This window comes from Aspergillus vadensis, assembly GCF_003184925.1.
Source record: "Aspergillus vadensis CBS 113365 unplaced genomic scaffold BO88scaffold_4, whole genome shotgun sequence".
Classification (NCBI taxonomy): domain Eukaryota; kingdom Fungi; phylum Ascomycota; class Eurotiomycetes; order Eurotiales; family Aspergillaceae; genus Aspergillus; species Aspergillus vadensis.
This window is the reverse complement of record NW_020292042.1, coordinates 1,326,352-1,344,401: the sequence shown is the minus strand read 5'-3', so window position 1 is coordinate 1,344,401 and position 18,050 is coordinate 1,326,352. Positions and strand designations below refer to the sequence as shown.

The window sequence follows — 18,050 nt, the reverse complement described above, 5'->3', positions numbered from 1 at the left end:
GGCTAAATTGCAGAAGTCTGGCAAATCTCTCAAACTGATAAGGGTACCTCTTCCACAGTATGTCGCCGAGATGGATTTCTATTGTATAGAAACCCGATGATTTGCAGAAATGTCCGATGATGTAACCCGGCAGGCGGCGATCCTTTTTCTTTTTCTTTTACCTTTTTACTTTTATTTATTATGATTTTAGTAGTTCGGCTTTTTCTTTTCTTTTCTTTTCTTTCTTTCTTTTTTTTTTTTTTTTTTTTTTTTCCTTTTCCTCCCTCAGCTGTTTCCCCCACCCCACTTTTCCCTCGATGACGCTCATTCATTCATGATGCATCATCGTCCTTATCCACGGGTGGAGCTCATCCATGGTTCAGCTCGGATTTCCTGTTGCGCGTTCCTGGATAGAGGACAAGCCGGATTTATCTTTTCACATATCCACTTTTTCGGTCCCCCCTGATGATTAGTTAGTTAACACTAATTACTTCCTACTGGTCTCTTTTTCCTTGAATGTCTTGTTTTAGCGCCTGTTCAGGTTGAAATCGATTTTTTTTTTTTTTCATTTCATTTTCCCTCTAGTTTTGTTTGGCCTTTACCCTTTTCACAGCACTCTCTAGGGTTATCAGGCTTCGCACTCTTTCCCTTCCTAATCTCCTTCCCTCTTTATCCTCTTTCATTCTTTCCTACTATCGCTCTTCCCTTCTTTGTAGGAAAGTTGCCCCGCCAGATCACTTGCGCGGATAATTGACCGTGCTCTCCCACGTTATTGCTACTACTACTATTACTACCACCATTTCCACCACCACCACCACCACCAGAAGACTGCCGCGTTCGGCCAAGAGACATGGCCATTCTCGACAAAGAAAACCGGCCCCGCGGCCTGCGAGTTCCATCCTTTGCTCGTAAAGGCTTCAAACAGAAGTCCTCGGATTCTCTGCCGGACAAGGAGCCAGAGCCGGTACAGGCACCCGTGACGACGGTAATCCCACCGCGAACCGACTCGGTTCCTGATTATTCGGCTCCTGCTCCGCTGCCTGCCGCCGTGCAGCCACCATCATCATCCGCATTCAATGCCCCTATCCATCCTCAAGATGACCTCCCACAACCTGCTCCGCCAGCAGCTAACTACACCCCCGCTTCCCGCGCTTATCAGGCCTATCGTCATGCTGCTGCTTCGCAGCCTGTGCAAAGCCCTCCAGCCAGGAAGGAAGTTCCCGTACCTGCCATCCAACGCCTGGATGCCGAAGAGCCGTTGGAAGACTTCATACCAGAACCCGAGCCGGAATTGGACGACACTGGCGCGCCTATCGAGCCTGTGTCCAGCGAAGAAAACAATGGCCCATGGACACCTCCTGATATTGAGCCTGTCGCGGCACCGCTGAACAAATTGCACTTTGCCTGCTACCAGGACCATCGGTCCATGCCCCCTGCCAACAATGTCTGGCATGCTGTTCCCTGCATGACCTGCCAGAAGTTCGACCGCGATGTTCGATACCGGTGTGTCTTTTGCTGCTTGCGCATCTGTACCGGCTGTTTCCAGACCCTGCAGACGATCCCACGCCGCTCGTTGACGCAGCTAATGGAGTCCATTCCTGCGGCCAAAGCCTGAGGCCATTCCATCCTGCTTCTTGATATTCCTTTTCCCGCCTTTCACCCTTCTACTTGAGCGTGGAAACGGTGCTGTTTCTTATCATCCTGCCACTCTGTGGCAATTCCTGAATCCCGGTGGCTGCTCCGAACACTGCATCAGTCGTCACGGGTGTACGTTTGATGGCTCATGGCGCATTGACTGATACCACTGATATTTCTTTCTTCTCAACTGCTTGGCGATGTTGCGTCCCATCGTCTGTCTCTCAGCCCTCGGCTTTTCCTTCATCCACTATATATGCGATCCCGATCCTGGCGATTGGGCCTGAATGGTACCCTATGTAATGTTAGGCATATGTTCTGCATGATATGATAATTATAGCTAGTCTAATTTTTCACAACCAACGATTGAGATAGAAATGTGTTACATATACTCACATGGGCGGTTCCTTAGCACGCCGGTCTCCATTACTATAAGTAGGCAAGTCGTTAGTCATGATCCTCCTCCGTCACGCCGGGACATCCTTCCATCTCGGCATTCTCGTAGCGATATTTGCACCAGAAGCAGTAGTGGTGTTTTTCCCGCAGATACTGAACCAGCCGGCCCAGTCGCTCGCCTGGCTCCAGCGCATTGAATTCCTCTAGTTCCGGATCCTCCTCTTCTAGCTCTTGTTCGAGAATGGAGGACATCTCTCGACGGCCTCCCAGAGCCTCGTGGTCCTCAGGATCGAGCGTTGAGTCTTCATACCCGGGCAATCGTGGGTTCGGGAAAAACGATGACGGCAGCGATGTCTGCAACATGTGGCGCGTCTGCACGGCGCGCTCCTTTTCTTGCCGCTCGCGCACCAGCCCCCGGTAGAGTATGTTGATCTGAAGTGTTGGTTTGATGGGCCTTTTGGCTTTCTTTGTAGTGGAGGGGGTGGTATCTGTCTGCGATTCTTCGCCGTCCACATCCGGTGCCGCATGCGATTCTTGCTCCTCTGTCTCTTCCCCGTTGGTCTCGGTTGATGATGGTCCTATTTCGACTTCGCCCTCGGCCTCCGCATCTAAGCGTTCAGCCACCTTCTGCGCCGCATGGAACTGAGCTTCAAGCCGTCGTGTCTCACGCTCCAACCGGACGCGGTCGCGGTAATCGCCCTCTTCTTGCTTGACCTTCTTAGTTACCTCGGCGGCTTCTTCAAGGAACTTCCGCTTTCGCTCGGAATCGAGACCAATTCCTCCTCGGTCCTCCTTGAAGATGAGATTGAGGGGCTCAGACCGGATTCGATGCTCGGGATCCTTGGTGTTGTCCTTCTCACTATCTTGCGACGACGCGGCAGGTTTTCCAAGTACTTGGCCCGGCTTGAATCCCAGCTTGGCCATCATCTGAAATCCTTTGTTGGAAGGGTCAAGCGTGCTGGTTGATAAGGCGGCATCGCGGCGGGCAGCTTCTTGAGCGGCGCGTTCGGCTTTGGAAGGGACTTTGGCTCGCGCTTCGGCCTGCGATTGAGGGGGGAAGGGTTAGTTAGGTGGAGGTGGAGCTGGAAAAGATATGCACCTAGAAGCCTACCTCACGTTGCTGGCGCTTCTTCTTTTGCGCAAAGGTTTCCTTATGCTGGGGCTCTTCGATGATCATGGACATGTAGTCCTCCTCTTCGTCGTCTTCATCGGGTCGCCCGCGTGCGGGGGACTCGGAGTGAGGGGGAAGCGGAGGTGCCATTGCGGACGGGCCTGAGCGTGCGTCGGAGGTAGAAGTAGAACCGGGACTGTGGGAACTGAAGAGGAATATACTAGAGGAGAGTTATAGGGAGTCGAATGCGACTGGGATTGGGTTGTTAATTCGGGTCAGATGGACAATGTTGGTAGAGATGAGCCGCGACGGGAAAAAAACATGATGATTTGCGGGGATTTCGTCACATGCGGAGGCGCGGATTATCCCCTCCGGAGTTACTTCTCAGCCCTCTTTCTTCTTCTTCACTTTCTCTTCCACTTCAACCCGATTGAGTTCACTTGATCACATCCCAAAAATAATGTCAACAATGTCCCTTATTTCAGGGTCCTGCTCAGCCCAGCCAAGGTCATTAGCTTCAATCCTTCAGTTGGCCCGTCAGGCCCCCGATTGACCAGCGGGACAACTGCCCAATCCCTAAGTACGGACCCTTAACAGCGCAATGACACCAGTCCTCTGCCGATTCACGTCATCTGCACAGCCTAGCTGCCGATTAGGTTTGACCCCTTCTCAGTTGCGGCATCAGTGCCGCTGATACTAGCCCCCACAGAGTGTTTCTCCCTTTGACTGTGGCTCGGAACGTGGGGGCGGGTTCCCAGTTCTTATGCCCAGAATTAGTTGGCTGGCCTTGCTCATCTGGATGGCCAATACACTTCCCATATAATAGGGTCCGTGGTGTTGGCAGGATTCTCCTCATTTCACCATGTCGAATCACCGCATGCGGAAGGAGGGCGCCTTGCCTGGCAACGTTTTCTCCACATCTGCGACCCTATTGTTCAGACCCTGGAGCCATTCCCGCGAGATGTGTTCCTGTCGGGGTTGCTTTATAATGCCTGGGGTGTTCTTTCATTGATCAGAGTATGATTTCTTGGGTTACAGTTCTCTCATTCGGTTTGAAGCTTCCGTAGCCCCAAGGCTCGTTGCACAACATAAAATGATTCTCTTTCATTTGGCACCGTTCTTCTTCCTCTTCGTTTTAGTAGTATCTTCTCAGAACCCTACAGTTGACCTTGGCTACACAAAGTACAAAGGCAAATCTCTACCCAATGGTATCAGTCAGTGGCTGGGAATACGCTACGCCGCTGCACCTACTGGGTCTCTGCGGTTCTCTGCGCCACGGGATCCTGACACGGTAGAGGGCGTCCAAGATGCGTTTAAGGTATGATACTTCCAACAATAGGTTGGAAAAATGGTATTGCGAGTCTGTGCTAATGTCAAGGGCGCAGCATGGCCCCCGATGTGTTCCCACCAGCCAATATCCCACTCCCGCAGGCACGTCTGAAGATTGTCTCTTTCTCGATGTATACGCACCCAGCTCAGTGAAAGATATTACGAGACTTCCCGTTTTTGTTTGGATCCAAGGCGGCGGCTTCAATGCCAACTCCAGCCCCAACTTCAATGGAACAGGATTGATTGAAGCGGCCAACATGTCCATGGTTGTGGTCACTTTCAATTATCGAGTTGGTCCGTACGGCTTCCTCTCTGGATCCGAGGTGCTACAGGGAGGAAGTGTGAACAATGGGCTGAAAGATCAAATCAAGGTCCTAGAGTGGGTGCAAGAACATATCAGCAAGGTATGCGAACACTCGAAGAATCCATCAAACTACTGCTAACCGCAACCGCAGTTTGGAGGCGACCCCAGCCACGTTGTCATCGGCGGCGACAGCGCAGGTGCAGCGTCCATTACTCTCCATCTTTCAGCATACGGCGGCAAAGACGAGGGACTCTTCCACGCTGCTGCCGCAGAGTCCCAAAGCTTCGCTCCCATGTTGACCGTCAACCAAAGCCAATTCGCCTATAACAACCTAGTCATCCGCGCCGGCTGTGCAAGCGATCCAGACACTCTCGCCTGCCTGCGCCGACTAAACACCACAGAACTGCAGCGTGTCAACATCAACACACCCTTACCCACCGCCCAACAAGCACCTCTCTATATGTACGGCCCCGTCGTCGATGGCTCCCTCATCCCAGACTACACATACCGACTCTTTCAACAAGGCAAATTCATCAAAGTCCCTGTGATCTTCGGCGACGACACCAACGAAGGAACGATCTTCGTCCCCAAATCGACCTCCACCGTTGGCGAAGCTGACACCTTCATCCAAGACCAATTCCCCAACATCAACTTCACTCACCTAACCAAGCTGAACAACTGGTACCTCAACGAAAACCAAACCCGCGAGTTCCCCAATTCCTCGCCCTACTGGCGCCCCGCTAGCACCGCGTACGGTGAAATTAGATACATCTGTCCGGGGATCTACATGTCCTCTGTATTCGCGGGTGCTGGTGTCAACAGCTGGAACTATCATTATGCTGTGCAGGACCCCGCCGCGGAGGCCTCAGGCAGAGGTGTCAGTCATACCGTGGAAGAGAATGCCATCTGGGGCCCGCAGTATGTGAGCGGCACGCCGCCGGCGTCGTATTTCACTACGAATGCGGGGATTGTGCCGGTCATGCAGGGCTACTGGACGAGTTTCATTAGGGTTTTTGATCCGAATCCGCTTAGGTATCCAGGGAGCCCGGAGTGGGAGACGTGGAATAATGGGCATGGAGAGGATTATCGGAGGGTATTCTTGCGCACGAATGAGACGAGGATGGAGACGGTGTCGGAGGCGCAGAGAGAGAGGTGCGATTATTGGAGTAGTGTTGGGCCGGACTTGTCGCAGTGATTCTATTCTTGCCTTAAGGCTTTGTTCTTTCTTACTTGGGTGATGATAGTACTGATGTTCAGTGGTATAGTATATATAGTATATATAGTGTAAGTTATACGTGTATTAAATAGACGGGAAAAGGGGATATTGTATAAAGCAAAACATTCTTTTTTGGCTGCCATTCCACGATCATCATTCCCAATGATCAAACCAGATAACTATAATCACGAATATATACATCTATATCAACTAGCTTCATCAGAATTACCAAAAGACCAGCCCGGCACACGCAGCTAGACTGAGCAGACACGTCGAGATGGACCCATGTGTTGAAAAATAATGCAACAAAAGAAAGGGAAGAAAAGGCGAAACAATAGAGAAACACCGTTTTCCCACATAGAGCAGTAAACAATTGATTGGTGATTATGATTATCATAATCACCGCTTGCCCTGCCGCAGTCTCTTCTCCCTTTCGTAAGCATTCGCCTCGCGACCCTCCTCGTTCTGCACCTCCGCCACAAGTCGCTTGTACTTGCGCTCGTACTCGGCATCGCGCTCCTTCTTCTCGCGGAGCTTCTCGCGCGCAATGAAGTTGGCGTCCTTGCGGAGCTCGCGCATCGCTCCCTTGCGCTCGCGCTTGTATTCCGCCTTGAGGCGGTTGCTCTCGGCGCGCTCGCGGTCCGGGTCGTAGTGCTTGTCCGGGTTGAAGGACTCTTCGAACTTGGGGATGGCGGTTTTGATGGCCAGGGGCCGGTGGTTGTGCAGGAGGAGGGGTCGACGGGTGAGTTTAGCTTGGGATAGTTGGGTGGTAATCTTGTCCAGGGTGGATTGGATGGTGTCCCGCACTTGAGTGGGGATGAGCTTCTTGTTGCCCTTAAGGCTGCTGCGGAGGTGGTTGAGGACGTTCTGGACGGGAGTGAAGATCTCGGTGTAGGCGGATTTGCCGGTCCAGAGGTCGGAGGCGGTGCCGAGGAGGGTGACGAGGGTGGTGAGCAGGGATAGCTTGAGCTCTTCGGGGTTGGAGGGGGATTGGTCGGTCGTATCCCAGAAACGGAGCTTGCGGGAGGAGATGGTGGTCTTAGAGGAGGAGAGGTTCAGGCGCAAAAATGTTTGGGGGCTCCGGAGGGGAAAGGATCCAAGACTCTCGCTGGGCTCTTTCGGGCTGAGGTGGCACAGCATGTTGAGGGTGTAGTTGATGAATTCCGGCATGTAGCGCTTGGAGATGGACTGGTATTGCAGGAGTAGGCTGGCTGCGTAGGTGCCGGCGGACGCATCGGCGAGTGAGTTGACGATGCCCTGGCCCAGATAGCGCGAAATGCAGAGGTGTGCCGGGGTTGCGATGGCGTGGAAGTGGTCGGAGGTTGGGAAGGTAGTGGCAATGCCAGTGAGGATGACGAGGTCACCAGCACGAAGATTGAGCGGACGCTCCGTGGCAATCTGGCGGAGGTGAGCGCGATATGCCTGGCAGACGGTGTCGGGGTGAGTCTTCGCCAGGGAGTGGATATGACGGAGGATGTTCTCCAGAATGGTGAACGGAGGATGTTCCGGTAGATCGGCCATGTAAGCAACATGCTCGACGAGGATGCCTGCGAATCGGCCGAGCTTCATCTTGTTGTCGGGGTGAAGACGGGGATGGTGCAGGGCACGAATCCGCTGGATGACGACAGGGAGGTCCTGCATGGACACGTCTTTGATGATCTCCAGGAACTCGTCATGACTGCCGGGGCAGGGGTATGTGTATGCCAGGCCGTCAGTGGGCTCTTCGGTGCCGTTGGGAGCAGTTGAGGCATCGCCGGACTTGCTATCAGGGAGCGTAAAGCCGTTGATCAACTCGTCCTCCTGGTCATCCTCAGGCTCCTCTTCGGACTCCTCCGCGGAATCCATCTCCAGATCGCTTTCATCGAAGGAGAGACTGGCATTGGACCTCGTTTCCACAAGGTCGTCGTCGATGATAAAATCGTCTTCATCTTCGACTCCCAGTTCGGGACGAGTGCTCGTCTCGGCCGTGGGCTGTTGCAAACCGAAAGCTTTAGCATCGTCCGGTAACGACTCCTCATCGTCATCCTCACTGCCTTCTTCCTCGTCACTTTCCTCTTCATCCTCCTCTTCGTCCTCGCTTGACTCCTCACCGCGCATTCGTCGGACACGCTCTTCTTCCAGCTTCTTCAACCGCTCCGCCTCTTCCGCCGCCTTCTCCTCTGCCGTCTTCGTCCGGTCCGTCGGTTGAGACCTCTTATCGAAAGTGAGCTGCTTCAGGCGCTGGTCATACTCCTGCTCGGTCTCGTTCTGTGACTTTCCGGCCAGCAGTGCCGCACGAGCGGGGTCCATCGAGGCGAAATCGTCCTTTGGAGGCTCCGGTTTCGGGGGAGGCTTCACGCCTCTCAGCATATCGAAGAGATCGGGAAGACCTTTGTCGAGTTCCTCTCGGAGATCGTCGTCGTCTTCCTTGGCTTTCTGGCGCTCGGCTTTGTAGAACTTGGATTTGGCGATGACTTCTTTCATGACTTCGTGCTTCGACTTTTTGCGCCCTGGCTGCTCTTCCCCTTCCTCATCGTCAAACACGATATCATCGTCTAGATCCTCCTCATCGGCAAACTCTCGCTTCCTCTTGCGAGGCAGTTCCGAATCCGATTCTTCGTCCATGTCCAAATCGCCTTCGCGGAAGTCATCTCCGGGCATGCCTTCTCCAAATGACAGAGACTGGCCTTGATGCGTAAGTTGGAATTCTTCGTCGTCATCCTCCAGGTTGAACATCGACTCCTTGCGCAGTTTCTTCTGACTTTCACGGGCGAATCGCTCGGCAGCCCTCTCTTCGGGAGTCATTGTCGGATCATCCTCACCGAACCGGCGATCGAGGATTCCACCAACTTTGTTCTTGCGGTCCATTTCGCGCAAAAGAGTATGACGTCTCTGTATAGGAAGTACCCCGTCAGTGACACCCCACGTCGAAGGGTTTCCAGCCTAGCTCACCTTTTCTTCTCCAAGAGACTTGGTCACACCGGGCCTCGCATGGCCAAGCTTCGACTTAGGCCCGACATCGCGCGTGGTCACATCGAACTTGGGGCGCGAAGTGGCCTTGATCTCGAACGGGTTGAAACGATCGCGAATGGCCTGCAGAGCGGATTCCCGCTTCATGCGATTTTGCGCGGACACACCAGTCTTCGCATTCTGACGCTTTTGTTTCTTGGACTGCTGAGGACCCAAGACTCCGCCCTCGCGGAGGGAGGCCTTGAGCTGTTTGAGCTGCGAAGGCGGCATGGCTGCGTGTTGAACGTCGATAAACAGCAGAAAGCGATGCTTTGGGATCTCCACTGAATTTTTTGGCCGAAGAAAAAGTGGGCTTACCGCCTCGGTGGGTCCGGTTCTGCCGGCACTATTGGGGCTGCCGCGTGACTCCCCGCTTTTCCTCCGCTGCTGGACTTGCAACTATTATCTCATCGGCTGCCAGAATTGTCGAGATAAACCATGGGGTCCCATATGAGTGATCGTGTTGTGTGGGTGTGTCTGGGTATGTTCGTCGATCTTGACATGGATGTCCTTTTAGCAAGAACTAACTGTGTCCAGGCGTCTCGCTGTTCTTCGCTGTGCGCGGGATTGTCACGGACCTCCGCCGAGTGCGCGAACTGACGGAAATCAAACATGTCGAGAAGGAGGATAAGATGATCAGTGAGGGGACGGAGGATGGTCCGTCGATGTGCACTCTAGCGATGTATACGCTGGCTAATCTATCAGTACAGCATTGAACTTAGACACCTTGCTGAAGCTCTCCGATAGCACCAGCTATGATCTCCGTGCAGCGTATGACCGGCCTCGGATGTATTTAGTAGCGACCAGCTAATATAGAATTACAGGGCTCTGCGCATTATTGCTGAACGATCTACCAAGGGCGAAACACGAGACCTGCTTCTCAGAGACCTTGCAACCAGGAACAAACAACGGCGGGGCAAAGCACTGACTGCCATGCACTTTCTTGTTTCTAACCGCGCTCGTATGCATCAACTACCCGGCTTGCCTTGCTATGAGCTCCCTTTATGCTAATATGTCTGTGCAGTCTCACGAACCTCCGTATGCAGCCGATTGAAAGACCCCGCCACCTACAACGCACTCATTGACTGCCTGTGCATCTTGACCGACGAACACGTCGAAGAAACAACAACCACAATCTCCCCCATCCTGCCAAAGACAAGACCTCCTGGTGAGAAGAAGGCACTTAGTATTCTGAATATCATTCTGCAAGAGAATGTACCCGCCGCATTGGAAGCCGGCATCGTGAGCCGCTGGCTAGTCAACTACCCGTTCCCGTGCGCCCTATCGGAGCCCTCCCGAAGGCAGGATGTGGTGCTTCTTATGAAGACTTGGTGGATGGATGATACCGTGATGAGTGCTATCTTCGGTACCTTGTCTTCCCATCCCGAGGGAGCCAAGCAGCTGCGCAAGTACGGGTTGATGGGCAGCTTGATGGAAGAGAATGATCAGGATGACTACGATAGCGATGTGTGGATGGTGGATGGGGAAGATACGGCCGGAACTAGACGAGTTCCAGGGCGGCGTCTTCGCACCGCTGAAGAACAAGCCGTTAGACGTCGCAGACGGGAAGCCATGGTTTTGAGCGATGGAGGACGTCCATTGGGAAACGATGACATTATACAGTTGCCTGTTTCCGAATGATGAACGATGGGCTATATGGATGAGGGATCGATTAGCGATGATGGTTGCTTTGCATGTTCTTTATGATACCCTTGGTTTCGCATATGAAAGTCGCCATATGTGATGATGACGAGTACTATAGCTTAATATACAGCAAATATAAATCTACAACCCCATCCATGCGCTCTTCGCCACATGGTCTGCCTTCTTGCGGCTACTCTTTACCATACCCAGTGCCTTGAGTTCCGACAAAGCGCGGTAAAACAGGGCCATGGTAGTGCGTTCATCACAGGAATCGCCCTGTTCGCTTTCAAATACCGCATAGAATGCCTGCCAAAGGTCATAAACATTGACCAGGGACCCGGACTCCAGATACAGCTGATACAGAATAGACGTGGCGGGCTGATTCGCGGACACCCTAGCAGCAGCCTCGGATTTCTCCGGGGAGTCTGAAATGAGGTAATCGAATGGATTAGACAAGGCCCGTTCCACTGCGAAGCGTGGCCGTGGCGAGAAGATCTCTTTCAGAGGGTTTCTCATGTCAAAGAGGAAGATCTCATGCAGGACGAGATCTTGTGGGCTCTCGAGGGTTTGCCCGAAATACGTTTCGAGCAGACCGTGGAAACGGTCGATGATTTGGGTATACTCAATGTGCTCTTGGGGCAGCTTGGCTTTGCCTTTGCTGAGTTTCACCCGCTGCTGGACAACGGTTGTGGCCACGACAGAATGGCGCTTGTCGTAGGCGGTGCGAAGGGGTTCGGTGCCTTGATATGATTGTATTAAGGCGTCGAATTCGGTTTTGATCTGCTGTACTTCGGGACGGTCTGCTAATGTCCTCGGCAGGATATCCAATACTTCCAGGAGGGCCGTGGAATCTAGTGTCTTTGCAGATTGGAGGATGTCGGTCACCGATTGCGAGTCTTGGAGCTCTCCTGATAGTGCACGGATTGAGAGTTCTGATATGCTGGTCTTCTTGACGAGGCCAAGTTTCTTCAGTAGCAGGTGCGTCAGTTTGACGCACTGAAAGATGTCGCGCATCTTCTGCTGTCCGTCTTTCAGATGTTGCAGACATTGCTGGAAGAGAAATTGATCATTTTCGAGCAAGTCACGCACTTGCTTGGCCGAGCCCTGCTCAAGCAATTCCTCGCAATAACTGTTATGAGTTTAGTATAGCAAATCATGATGAAGAGCAGTTGTCTTACAATCGGAAAGAAGGAAGATTCCGGATCGCTTCGCAGACGAGACCCTGTCGCATGCTCGGAATCATCTCGTCTGCAAGGAGCACCGCCAATGGGTTTGCGAAGAAATGTGACATGTACGCGTACTGCAGGTGTAAGCTAAATGTGTTGACACACGGTTAGAGTGAACATACCTTGACTGTTCGACTGAAGGCTTCTGGCGTCTGGAAGGAATCATTGGATTTCTCGAACAAGACATTCGTAATGTTCCTCCCCAGCCATATCTTCCCATCCTGCTCTGCTTGTAACCTCCCATAGATGCGGTCAACGCAGTTGCTCGCTTCATGTATTTCGAAATATCTACCCCGTAACAAGGCGACAGTTGACCGCGGCAGTCTCCCCTCAAAGAGTTCCACGGACGTCGAGATGCCGAACAAGAGTGTGAATGGAATCCGGTCGAGCCAGGAGCTGGACAATCAGCCGCAGTGCCACACACTTCAGGGATGGACTCACCTTAGTAGAGACAGGAGATCTGTAAGAATGCCCGGGTCGAAGGCTTCACTGTCTCGAAATGCAAGAACCAGCTTCTTTATGCCTTTCCGCTTCACATAGTCGCCTAGCAAGTCAAGATCGTAACCGAGGAGTCTAGGGCCCTGTATTGGCATTTAGCGCATGCCCTGTTGTGTTGTTGGACTGTACATAGTCACCTCTCGATCTGTAAGGAAAGATTGATAACCATCGTTCCCCTCTGTGTTCGTGATAGCAAATCGGATAATGTTCTTGAGGGTCGTTTTGAGGTTAGGCGCATCACCGGATTCCAGCACAATAGCTCCACCGTCTCCCGCCGTGGTGAATTGGTCGTTGAGTCTGGCCAACAAGCGAGCCAGCGATGAGACATTGGAACCCACGGTTACTAATGCCGCCGGGATACAGCCATCGTACCTGCAATCGTCAGGACATGCAGTCAATCCTTGGGAGCGAATATGCGCGCTTACGTTTGAGGAGAAGTCGAGCGGACAAAGGACGAAACATTGGAAAGGACCTCGGAGTCGACATCATCTAGAATTTCCTAGCCCAAATATTAGTCGTGTACCACTATAATCTCTTCCAACTTTACATCACTGACCTGAATCTTTGCCTCCTGCGTTGACCATAGTTGCTGGTATGTTTTATACCGCGCTTCGACGGACTGCTCGTCCTCCTCGCCGTTGAGGAGTGGTACGAAGGGATGTGCTTTCGATCCATCTTGTTCTTCTTCCTTCTTCGGAGCTACCTTGCGCCGTTTCGAGGGACGTTCCCCTGAGGATTTGCTTTGATCGGCGGGCGTGTAGATATACACACCCTTGGGTCCGTAAGTACGGGTTCACGACAAGGGCATTGAGGGAGCGGTACCTGATTGTTGGTGCCATCTTTGGGCGCATTGGCTGCCTCCACCTCTAACGAGCCGAGATCCATGATGACCAGTGTCTAGCACAAGGAGCAATGAAGCTTATTGAGAGGAACAGCTTGCGGGCTAGAAAGAAGCATGGGACGAGTTGATTCATGGAGTGACTTTCTTTGCGGCGATCGAGCTCGCGGTGGCGCTAGTCCCGATTTGGATGAAATGGTTTTCCGCCGCGGAGCTGCCTTTCTTATTCTTCTTATCCATCATCTTCCTGCAATCCTCGCTTTTGTGTGCTTTCTTACAGCTGTCGGTCGGTGTTAATCTGCATATTTATACAACCTTGTTCCATGATTTAATCGCCCATACTTGATGCTCCGCCAGGCTGTCCGAGGAGCTCGTTGGTATCAGCATGTGGCCCGCGGAAGTCCGTTCTTCCCGCGAGCATTCGCCGCTGTAGCGCCACGCTCCATACATTATGGCGGTCCCAAAGACAAGATAAATTTCTACGAGCAGGATACTCGTAAGAGCAAGACACGGCGGAAGGTCGATCCGGAAGCAGAGGGACGCGCCGAGCAGGAAGACGCCGAGAAGGAACTCGCCCGCCTGACCCAGGAGTTGGAAGAGCTGAAGGAAGGCCCGTTTGGTCCCAACAGTCAATTTATTCGAGAATTACCCGAAGAGGATAGGGCTATTGCGCTGGAAGCACTCCGGAAATATGAGGAGGATGAGGCGGCGGGGGCGGCCGATGTCAGTATCAAGGATCTCTACGAGAAGGAGCTCGACGGTCTCTTGAAGAACGAATTCGAAAGCCTGGTCAAGGAAGAGGAGAACTGGCAGTCTGACGAGGGGGATGATTCGCGTACACTGGTTGTGCGGCGCCCATACGAAGTGGAATTGGAGAACTCAGACCTGCAGCCGTATGCCGACAAGTTGAACAAATGCCTTCGAAGGATTGCGAGTGGCGACTCTAGCGTGCGCTGGGAACAGGAACTGTGGAGGTGGTATCGCCGATGCAAGCAGGTTGTTCCAGGATTTGTGGAATCCTTGTCAGAGGAGACGCTGACTCTTCTGTGGGATACTCTGGCCCTGAAAAAGTCCGCCAAACCCCAGGAAACCGCACGGGTACGCACACTGGCTGAAGACTCGCTATCAGCGGGCCTTACCCTTTCCACGCCTCGGATTCTCTCTTACATCGAAACACTCCATGAATGCGGGGATACTCAAGTGGCATTAGAGAAATGGGAAGCATATCAGGCTGAGCTCAGCCAACGGAAAGAGGATCTGGAGGCATACTGGAAATTAGGAGTCCGGCTATTTGCAGCAGAAAACGATCCTCAGCGCGCACAAGATATTGCGCTTGCCTTTTTAGCAAACGACAAGTCACGGCAACCACGCATTCTGATTCCAGTCATCACAGCTTGGGGCAAGCGGACTGGGAAGGAAGCGGAAGTCAAGGCATGGGCGATGTATTTGCAGCTCAAGGCATTCCTGGAACGGAAGATGACGATGGACGACTATGACCAAGTCAGCATTGGCTTGCTCAAAGCCGGCCGGCCGAGCCTTGCCATCGCCGTATTCAAAGACATGATGGTAACCAACAGCGATCCCCGACACGACTCAACCTCTCTCTACAAGGCCGCCGTCGGCTTAGCAGGCAACCTGCAAGCGTCCAGCATCTCCGAACAAGACGTGAACAAGGTCTCCCTCTCGACCCTGACCGTCCTGCCACGGAAGTTCCAGAACCGCTTCTTCTACGCCAGCTGGATGAAGAAACTGATTGGCATGGGCGAGGTCGACTCCGCCGCCATGGTCATCGAGCTGATGTACGAACGTGGCGTCAAGCCAGATGCAAAGCACCTCAACGGAATCATTGCCGCCTGGCTACGCGACGGCAGCAGCACCTCGCGCGAGAAAGCCGAACGCCTCGGATGGGCCATGGTCCAGCAGCGAATCGACCAAGTGTGGGCGCGCACCTCCACCGAGAAAGCCCCCCAACTCGACGTGAACCAAGAGAGTGCAGAGGACGTCCGACTGCCCGAATTCATGAAACGGCCCATGCCCGCCGCCACGATCGAGACCTTCTCCATCCTCCTCCTCCACTACACTCGGCGCAGCGACGACGACATGATCAAATATCTCGTCAAATGTCTCGGCGACGGCCGCATCCACCCCAACTCCTACTTTATGAACCACCTCCTCTACGCCGAGCTCCGCAAACAAGACATCGGCTCCCTCTGGAACAAATACCAATCCCTATCCGCCATCACACAACCCGACCTCGAAACCTACGCCTGCCTCTGGGACTGCGGCAAGCTACAATACGACCGCGGCCGAACCGCCTACGTAACCGACTTCCCCTCCGCGCGACATCTCTTCTCCGACATGATCCGCTGGTTCACCAACCTCTCCACGCGCGCACAAACCGCCACCCGCGACGAATTCTCCAAGGAACTCTACGACCAAATCATCCGCTGCTTCTGTCTCTCCAAAGACCTCCCCGGCACGCTCATTGCCCTGTACACCATGCACGCGCACTTTGGCTTTTTCCCCGACGACACCACTGCCCGTTTGATCGTACTACAGGTCGCCCGGTTAGCAGGTGTTCCGGCTGAGACGCCCAAGCGCCGACTCCGGCGATTGTCCAGCACACCGAAGAGCAAGGAGAATATCAGCCACGTTAACCGGCTCGTGGACATCCTCAGTGATCGGAAGCTCGGGGCGCTCGCGGCCCGTGGTCTGGAACTGAGTGATCTCGAGCAGCACGAGCGCGAGCAGTATCAGTTGGAGGTCATGACAGAGTTGTTGCGCGTAGTGATGGGTCGGCGGGCGGCTGGAGGGGATGGTCACGGTGCGGTGGAAGAGGAGATTGCGAAGGTTGCTGAGCAGATGGGGGTTACGGGGGTGGATTTGGGGGTGTCGCTGGGGGATGATTTGTTGTTGTAGGGTGATGAGGTGTTTATGAGCATGGTTGGCGTTTGGCTGTGTCTTTGGCTTCTTGTCTAGCTTGTTGGTTGTAGGTGTATATATAAAATGGTGATTCTGGGGGTATACATGTAATATATTATATCATGATGATAGAATTGGATGTCCTCTCTTCAACTTGGCTTCGATCATTTTATTTCCAATTGTCGTTCTCTACTACTATACTACTATAATCAGGTATCATATTTGACCGAGAACTACTCTGCTATATGTCAGTATCATGAACTGACTGAATTGCCAACACCAGTGGCATTTGATATCCCTCCCATCTTGATTTCACACTACACTCCATCATACTGATACTACTCGGCAACAGCTACAGCCATCCAATCTACTTAGTAGCTGCTAGTTATCACCAGTACCAGAAATAGATAAGGATATATATTGTGATCATAATACACCGCACCCATATAACCTAACTTAAACCCAGCAAAAAGATAAATGTCGAATCTATTTCTTCCCAGCATTCTGCTCATCCGCCTCTACCAACACCGCATCATCATCACTCCCCGCTACCGAAGGCGGCGCACCAGACGACTCGGGCGTCTTAGTAGCAGGCGTAGGAACACCAGAACCCTCCTCACTAGTAGTCGTTGACGCAGCAGCAGCAGCAGTAGCAGCAGCAGCCTTCTTCTCACCGGCCTCCTCTACCACCTCCTCCTTCTTCTCCGCCTCCACATCCAACTCCTTCATATACCCCTCCTTCCTCTTCTCCCACCACTGCTTCTCCTCCTCCAACTTAGCCTGCTGCTTCTCCATGCGTTCCCGGAAAATGGCATTATTCAGCATTTCATTCGCCGACTGGAAGATCGTTTGGCCCCAGCCGGGGACGTAGGCGTTTGCCTGTTTCATTCCTCCAATTAGTATATAGCCTCGACATAATTTACAAAAAAGATACCAATAAGGGAGGAAGGTCTTACCTCAGCAACAACATCCCTAACCTCATCCTCCATTTCCTTCTCAGCACGGAGAAACCGCTGCCACAGATCATCACCGACACTACCGCGCTGGAGGAGCATAGCGAGAGCGCCCTTTTGCGTGCGCAGGGCCATGACGCGTTTGATGTCTTCGATGGCGCGACGCAGGAGAGCGGATTTCAGGACGCTGTCGGGTACCGACGAGGGGAGTTTCTTGCCGTTGAGGTTCTTGCTGGCGTCATTGCTGGCGGAGGGGTCGAGGTGTAGCAGGGAGAAGTAGATGTCGCGTTGTGTGTGTGGAGGGAACCAGGGTTCCAGGGAGAGGGACTTGCCTGGTTTTTGGGGTGTTTGGTTAGTTTGGGGGAGACGGAGAAGAAGAAGGGGGAAAGGACGTACGGGCTTTGCGCTTGCGGTAGAGGGAGGAGAAGGTTGCGAGGGAGCCGAGGAGGACGCCGAGGTAGGCAAAGGGGACGGCGAGGGTGAGCCAGTTGACCATTTTGGTTTTTGTTGTTGTGGTTTCTGTGTGTGGTGTGTTTGGTATGTGGTGAGTGTAGGTTGGGTTGGGCGGTGATGTTGGTTGGTTGGTTGGTTATGGTGTGTTTGTTAGACAGAGGTCATAGTAGGGACAGAAGACTTGTGTATATGCTCGCGACAGATGCAATGAACGAATGAATGGACTTGCAGTTGTCAATTTATTGCCTGCAAGGATCAACCCAGCCGGGGGTGAGAGTTGTCAATGGGTGAAGGTGGTTGTGGTGGGCGGAAGATTGCGGCGGAGCAGCGGAGATGGAAGAAGAAAGCGAGGATCGACGAAAGGCCAGCCTGGTGTCTTGGCCCGTCACATGCCACCGCCTAGCAGCCATTTATTTACTACTACAACTATATTCTAAGAGTCACTAGCAGTTACTTTAACTGTATAGTTATATAACCGTCGTAGATGTATTCCCCAGTCTATCTACAAGAATACAGCCTTTTCCAGCTAATTCAACACGTCGGCAACAATATGCTGCA

At 52.9% G+C, this 18,050-nt stretch overlaps 8 protein-coding genes across 8 annotated transcripts; 4 read left to right on the top strand and 4 right to left on the bottom strand.

Moving 5' to 3' along the window:
• Positions 1-637: 637 nt before the first annotated feature.
• Positions 638-1,777, top strand: BO88DRAFT_212509 (uncharacterized protein). Its single transcript, XM_025701942.1, has one exon. The coding sequence runs from the start codon at positions 830-832 to the stop codon at positions 1,592-1,594; it is 765 nt and encodes a 254-aa protein (XP_025566187.1). The 5' UTR covers positions 638-829; the 3' UTR covers positions 1,595-1,777.
• Positions 1,778-2,061: 284 nt separating this feature from the next.
• BO88DRAFT_334251 (putative G-patch domain protein) lies at positions 2,062-3,271 on the bottom strand (the record flags this gene model as incomplete). Its single annotated transcript, XM_025702793.1, has 2 exons — positions 2,062-3,051; positions 3,122-3,271. The coding sequence occupies 2 exons, from the start codon at positions 3,269-3,271 to the stop codon at positions 2,062-2,064; spliced, it is 1,140 nt and encodes a 379-aa protein (XP_025566186.1).
• Positions 3,272-4,096: 825 nt separating this feature from the next.
• BO88DRAFT_212514 (putative triacylglycerol lipase) lies at positions 4,097-6,159 on the top strand. The gene is made up of 3 exons (XM_025701943.1): positions 4,097-4,439; positions 4,507-4,854; positions 4,906-6,159. Exons 1-3 carry the CDS (start codon positions 4,215-4,217, stop codon positions 5,947-5,949), a joined length of 1,617 nt encoding a protein of 538 aa, XP_025566185.1. The 5' UTR covers positions 4,097-4,214; the 3' UTR covers positions 5,950-6,159.
• Positions 6,040-9,223, bottom strand: BO88DRAFT_402619 (snoRNA-binding rRNA-processing protein NOP14). Its single transcript, XM_025706147.1, has 2 exons — positions 8,902-9,223; positions 6,040-8,841 (listed from the first exon to the last, which is right to left on the bottom strand). Exons 1-2 carry the CDS (start codon positions 9,187-9,189, stop codon positions 6,370-6,372), a joined length of 2,760 nt encoding a protein of 919 aa, XP_025566184.1. The 5' UTR covers positions 9,190-9,223; the 3' UTR covers positions 6,040-6,369.
• Positions 9,224-9,366: 143 nt separating this feature from the next.
• Positions 9,367-10,711, top strand: BO88DRAFT_402618 (uncharacterized protein). The gene is made up of 5 exons (XM_025706146.1): positions 9,367-9,439; positions 9,496-9,615; positions 9,669-9,729; positions 9,783-9,919; positions 9,983-10,711. Exons 1-5 carry the CDS (start codon positions 9,409-9,411, stop codon positions 10,597-10,599), a joined length of 966 nt encoding a protein of 321 aa, XP_025566183.1. The 5' UTR covers positions 9,367-9,408; the 3' UTR covers positions 10,600-10,711.
• Positions 10,662-13,267, bottom strand: BO88DRAFT_402616 (putative origin recognition complex subunit 3). Its single transcript, XM_025706145.1, has 8 exons — positions 13,149-13,267; positions 12,883-13,098; positions 12,752-12,825; positions 12,464-12,698; positions 12,270-12,409; positions 11,951-12,224; positions 11,781-11,902; positions 10,662-11,731 (listed from the first exon to the last, which is right to left on the bottom strand). The coding sequence occupies exons 1-8, from the start codon at positions 13,209-13,211 to the stop codon at positions 10,744-10,746; spliced, it is 2,112 nt and encodes a 703-aa protein (XP_025566182.1). The 5' UTR covers positions 13,212-13,267; the 3' UTR covers positions 10,662-10,743.
• Positions 13,268-13,410: 143 nt separating this feature from the next.
• Positions 13,411-16,083, top strand: BO88DRAFT_441940 (pentatricopeptide repeat protein; the record flags this gene model as incomplete). The annotated part of the gene is made up of 1 exon (XM_025709923.1): positions 13,411-16,083. Exon 1 carries the CDS (start codon positions 13,510-13,512, stop codon positions 16,081-16,083), a length of 2,574 nt encoding a protein of 857 aa, XP_025566181.1. The 5' UTR covers positions 13,411-13,509.
• A 203-nt stretch (positions 16,084-16,286) lies between these two features.
• BO88DRAFT_402615 (Sec63 complex subunit SEC66) lies at positions 16,287-17,812 on the bottom strand. Its single transcript, XM_025706144.1, has 3 exons — positions 17,436-17,812; positions 17,043-17,371; positions 16,287-16,965 (listed from the first exon to the last, which is right to left on the bottom strand). The coding sequence occupies exons 1-3, from the start codon at positions 17,533-17,535 to the stop codon at positions 16,573-16,575; spliced, it is 822 nt and encodes a 273-aa protein (XP_025566180.1). The 5' UTR covers positions 17,536-17,812; the 3' UTR covers positions 16,287-16,572.
• Between the last annotated feature and the right edge of the window lie 238 nt (positions 17,813-18,050).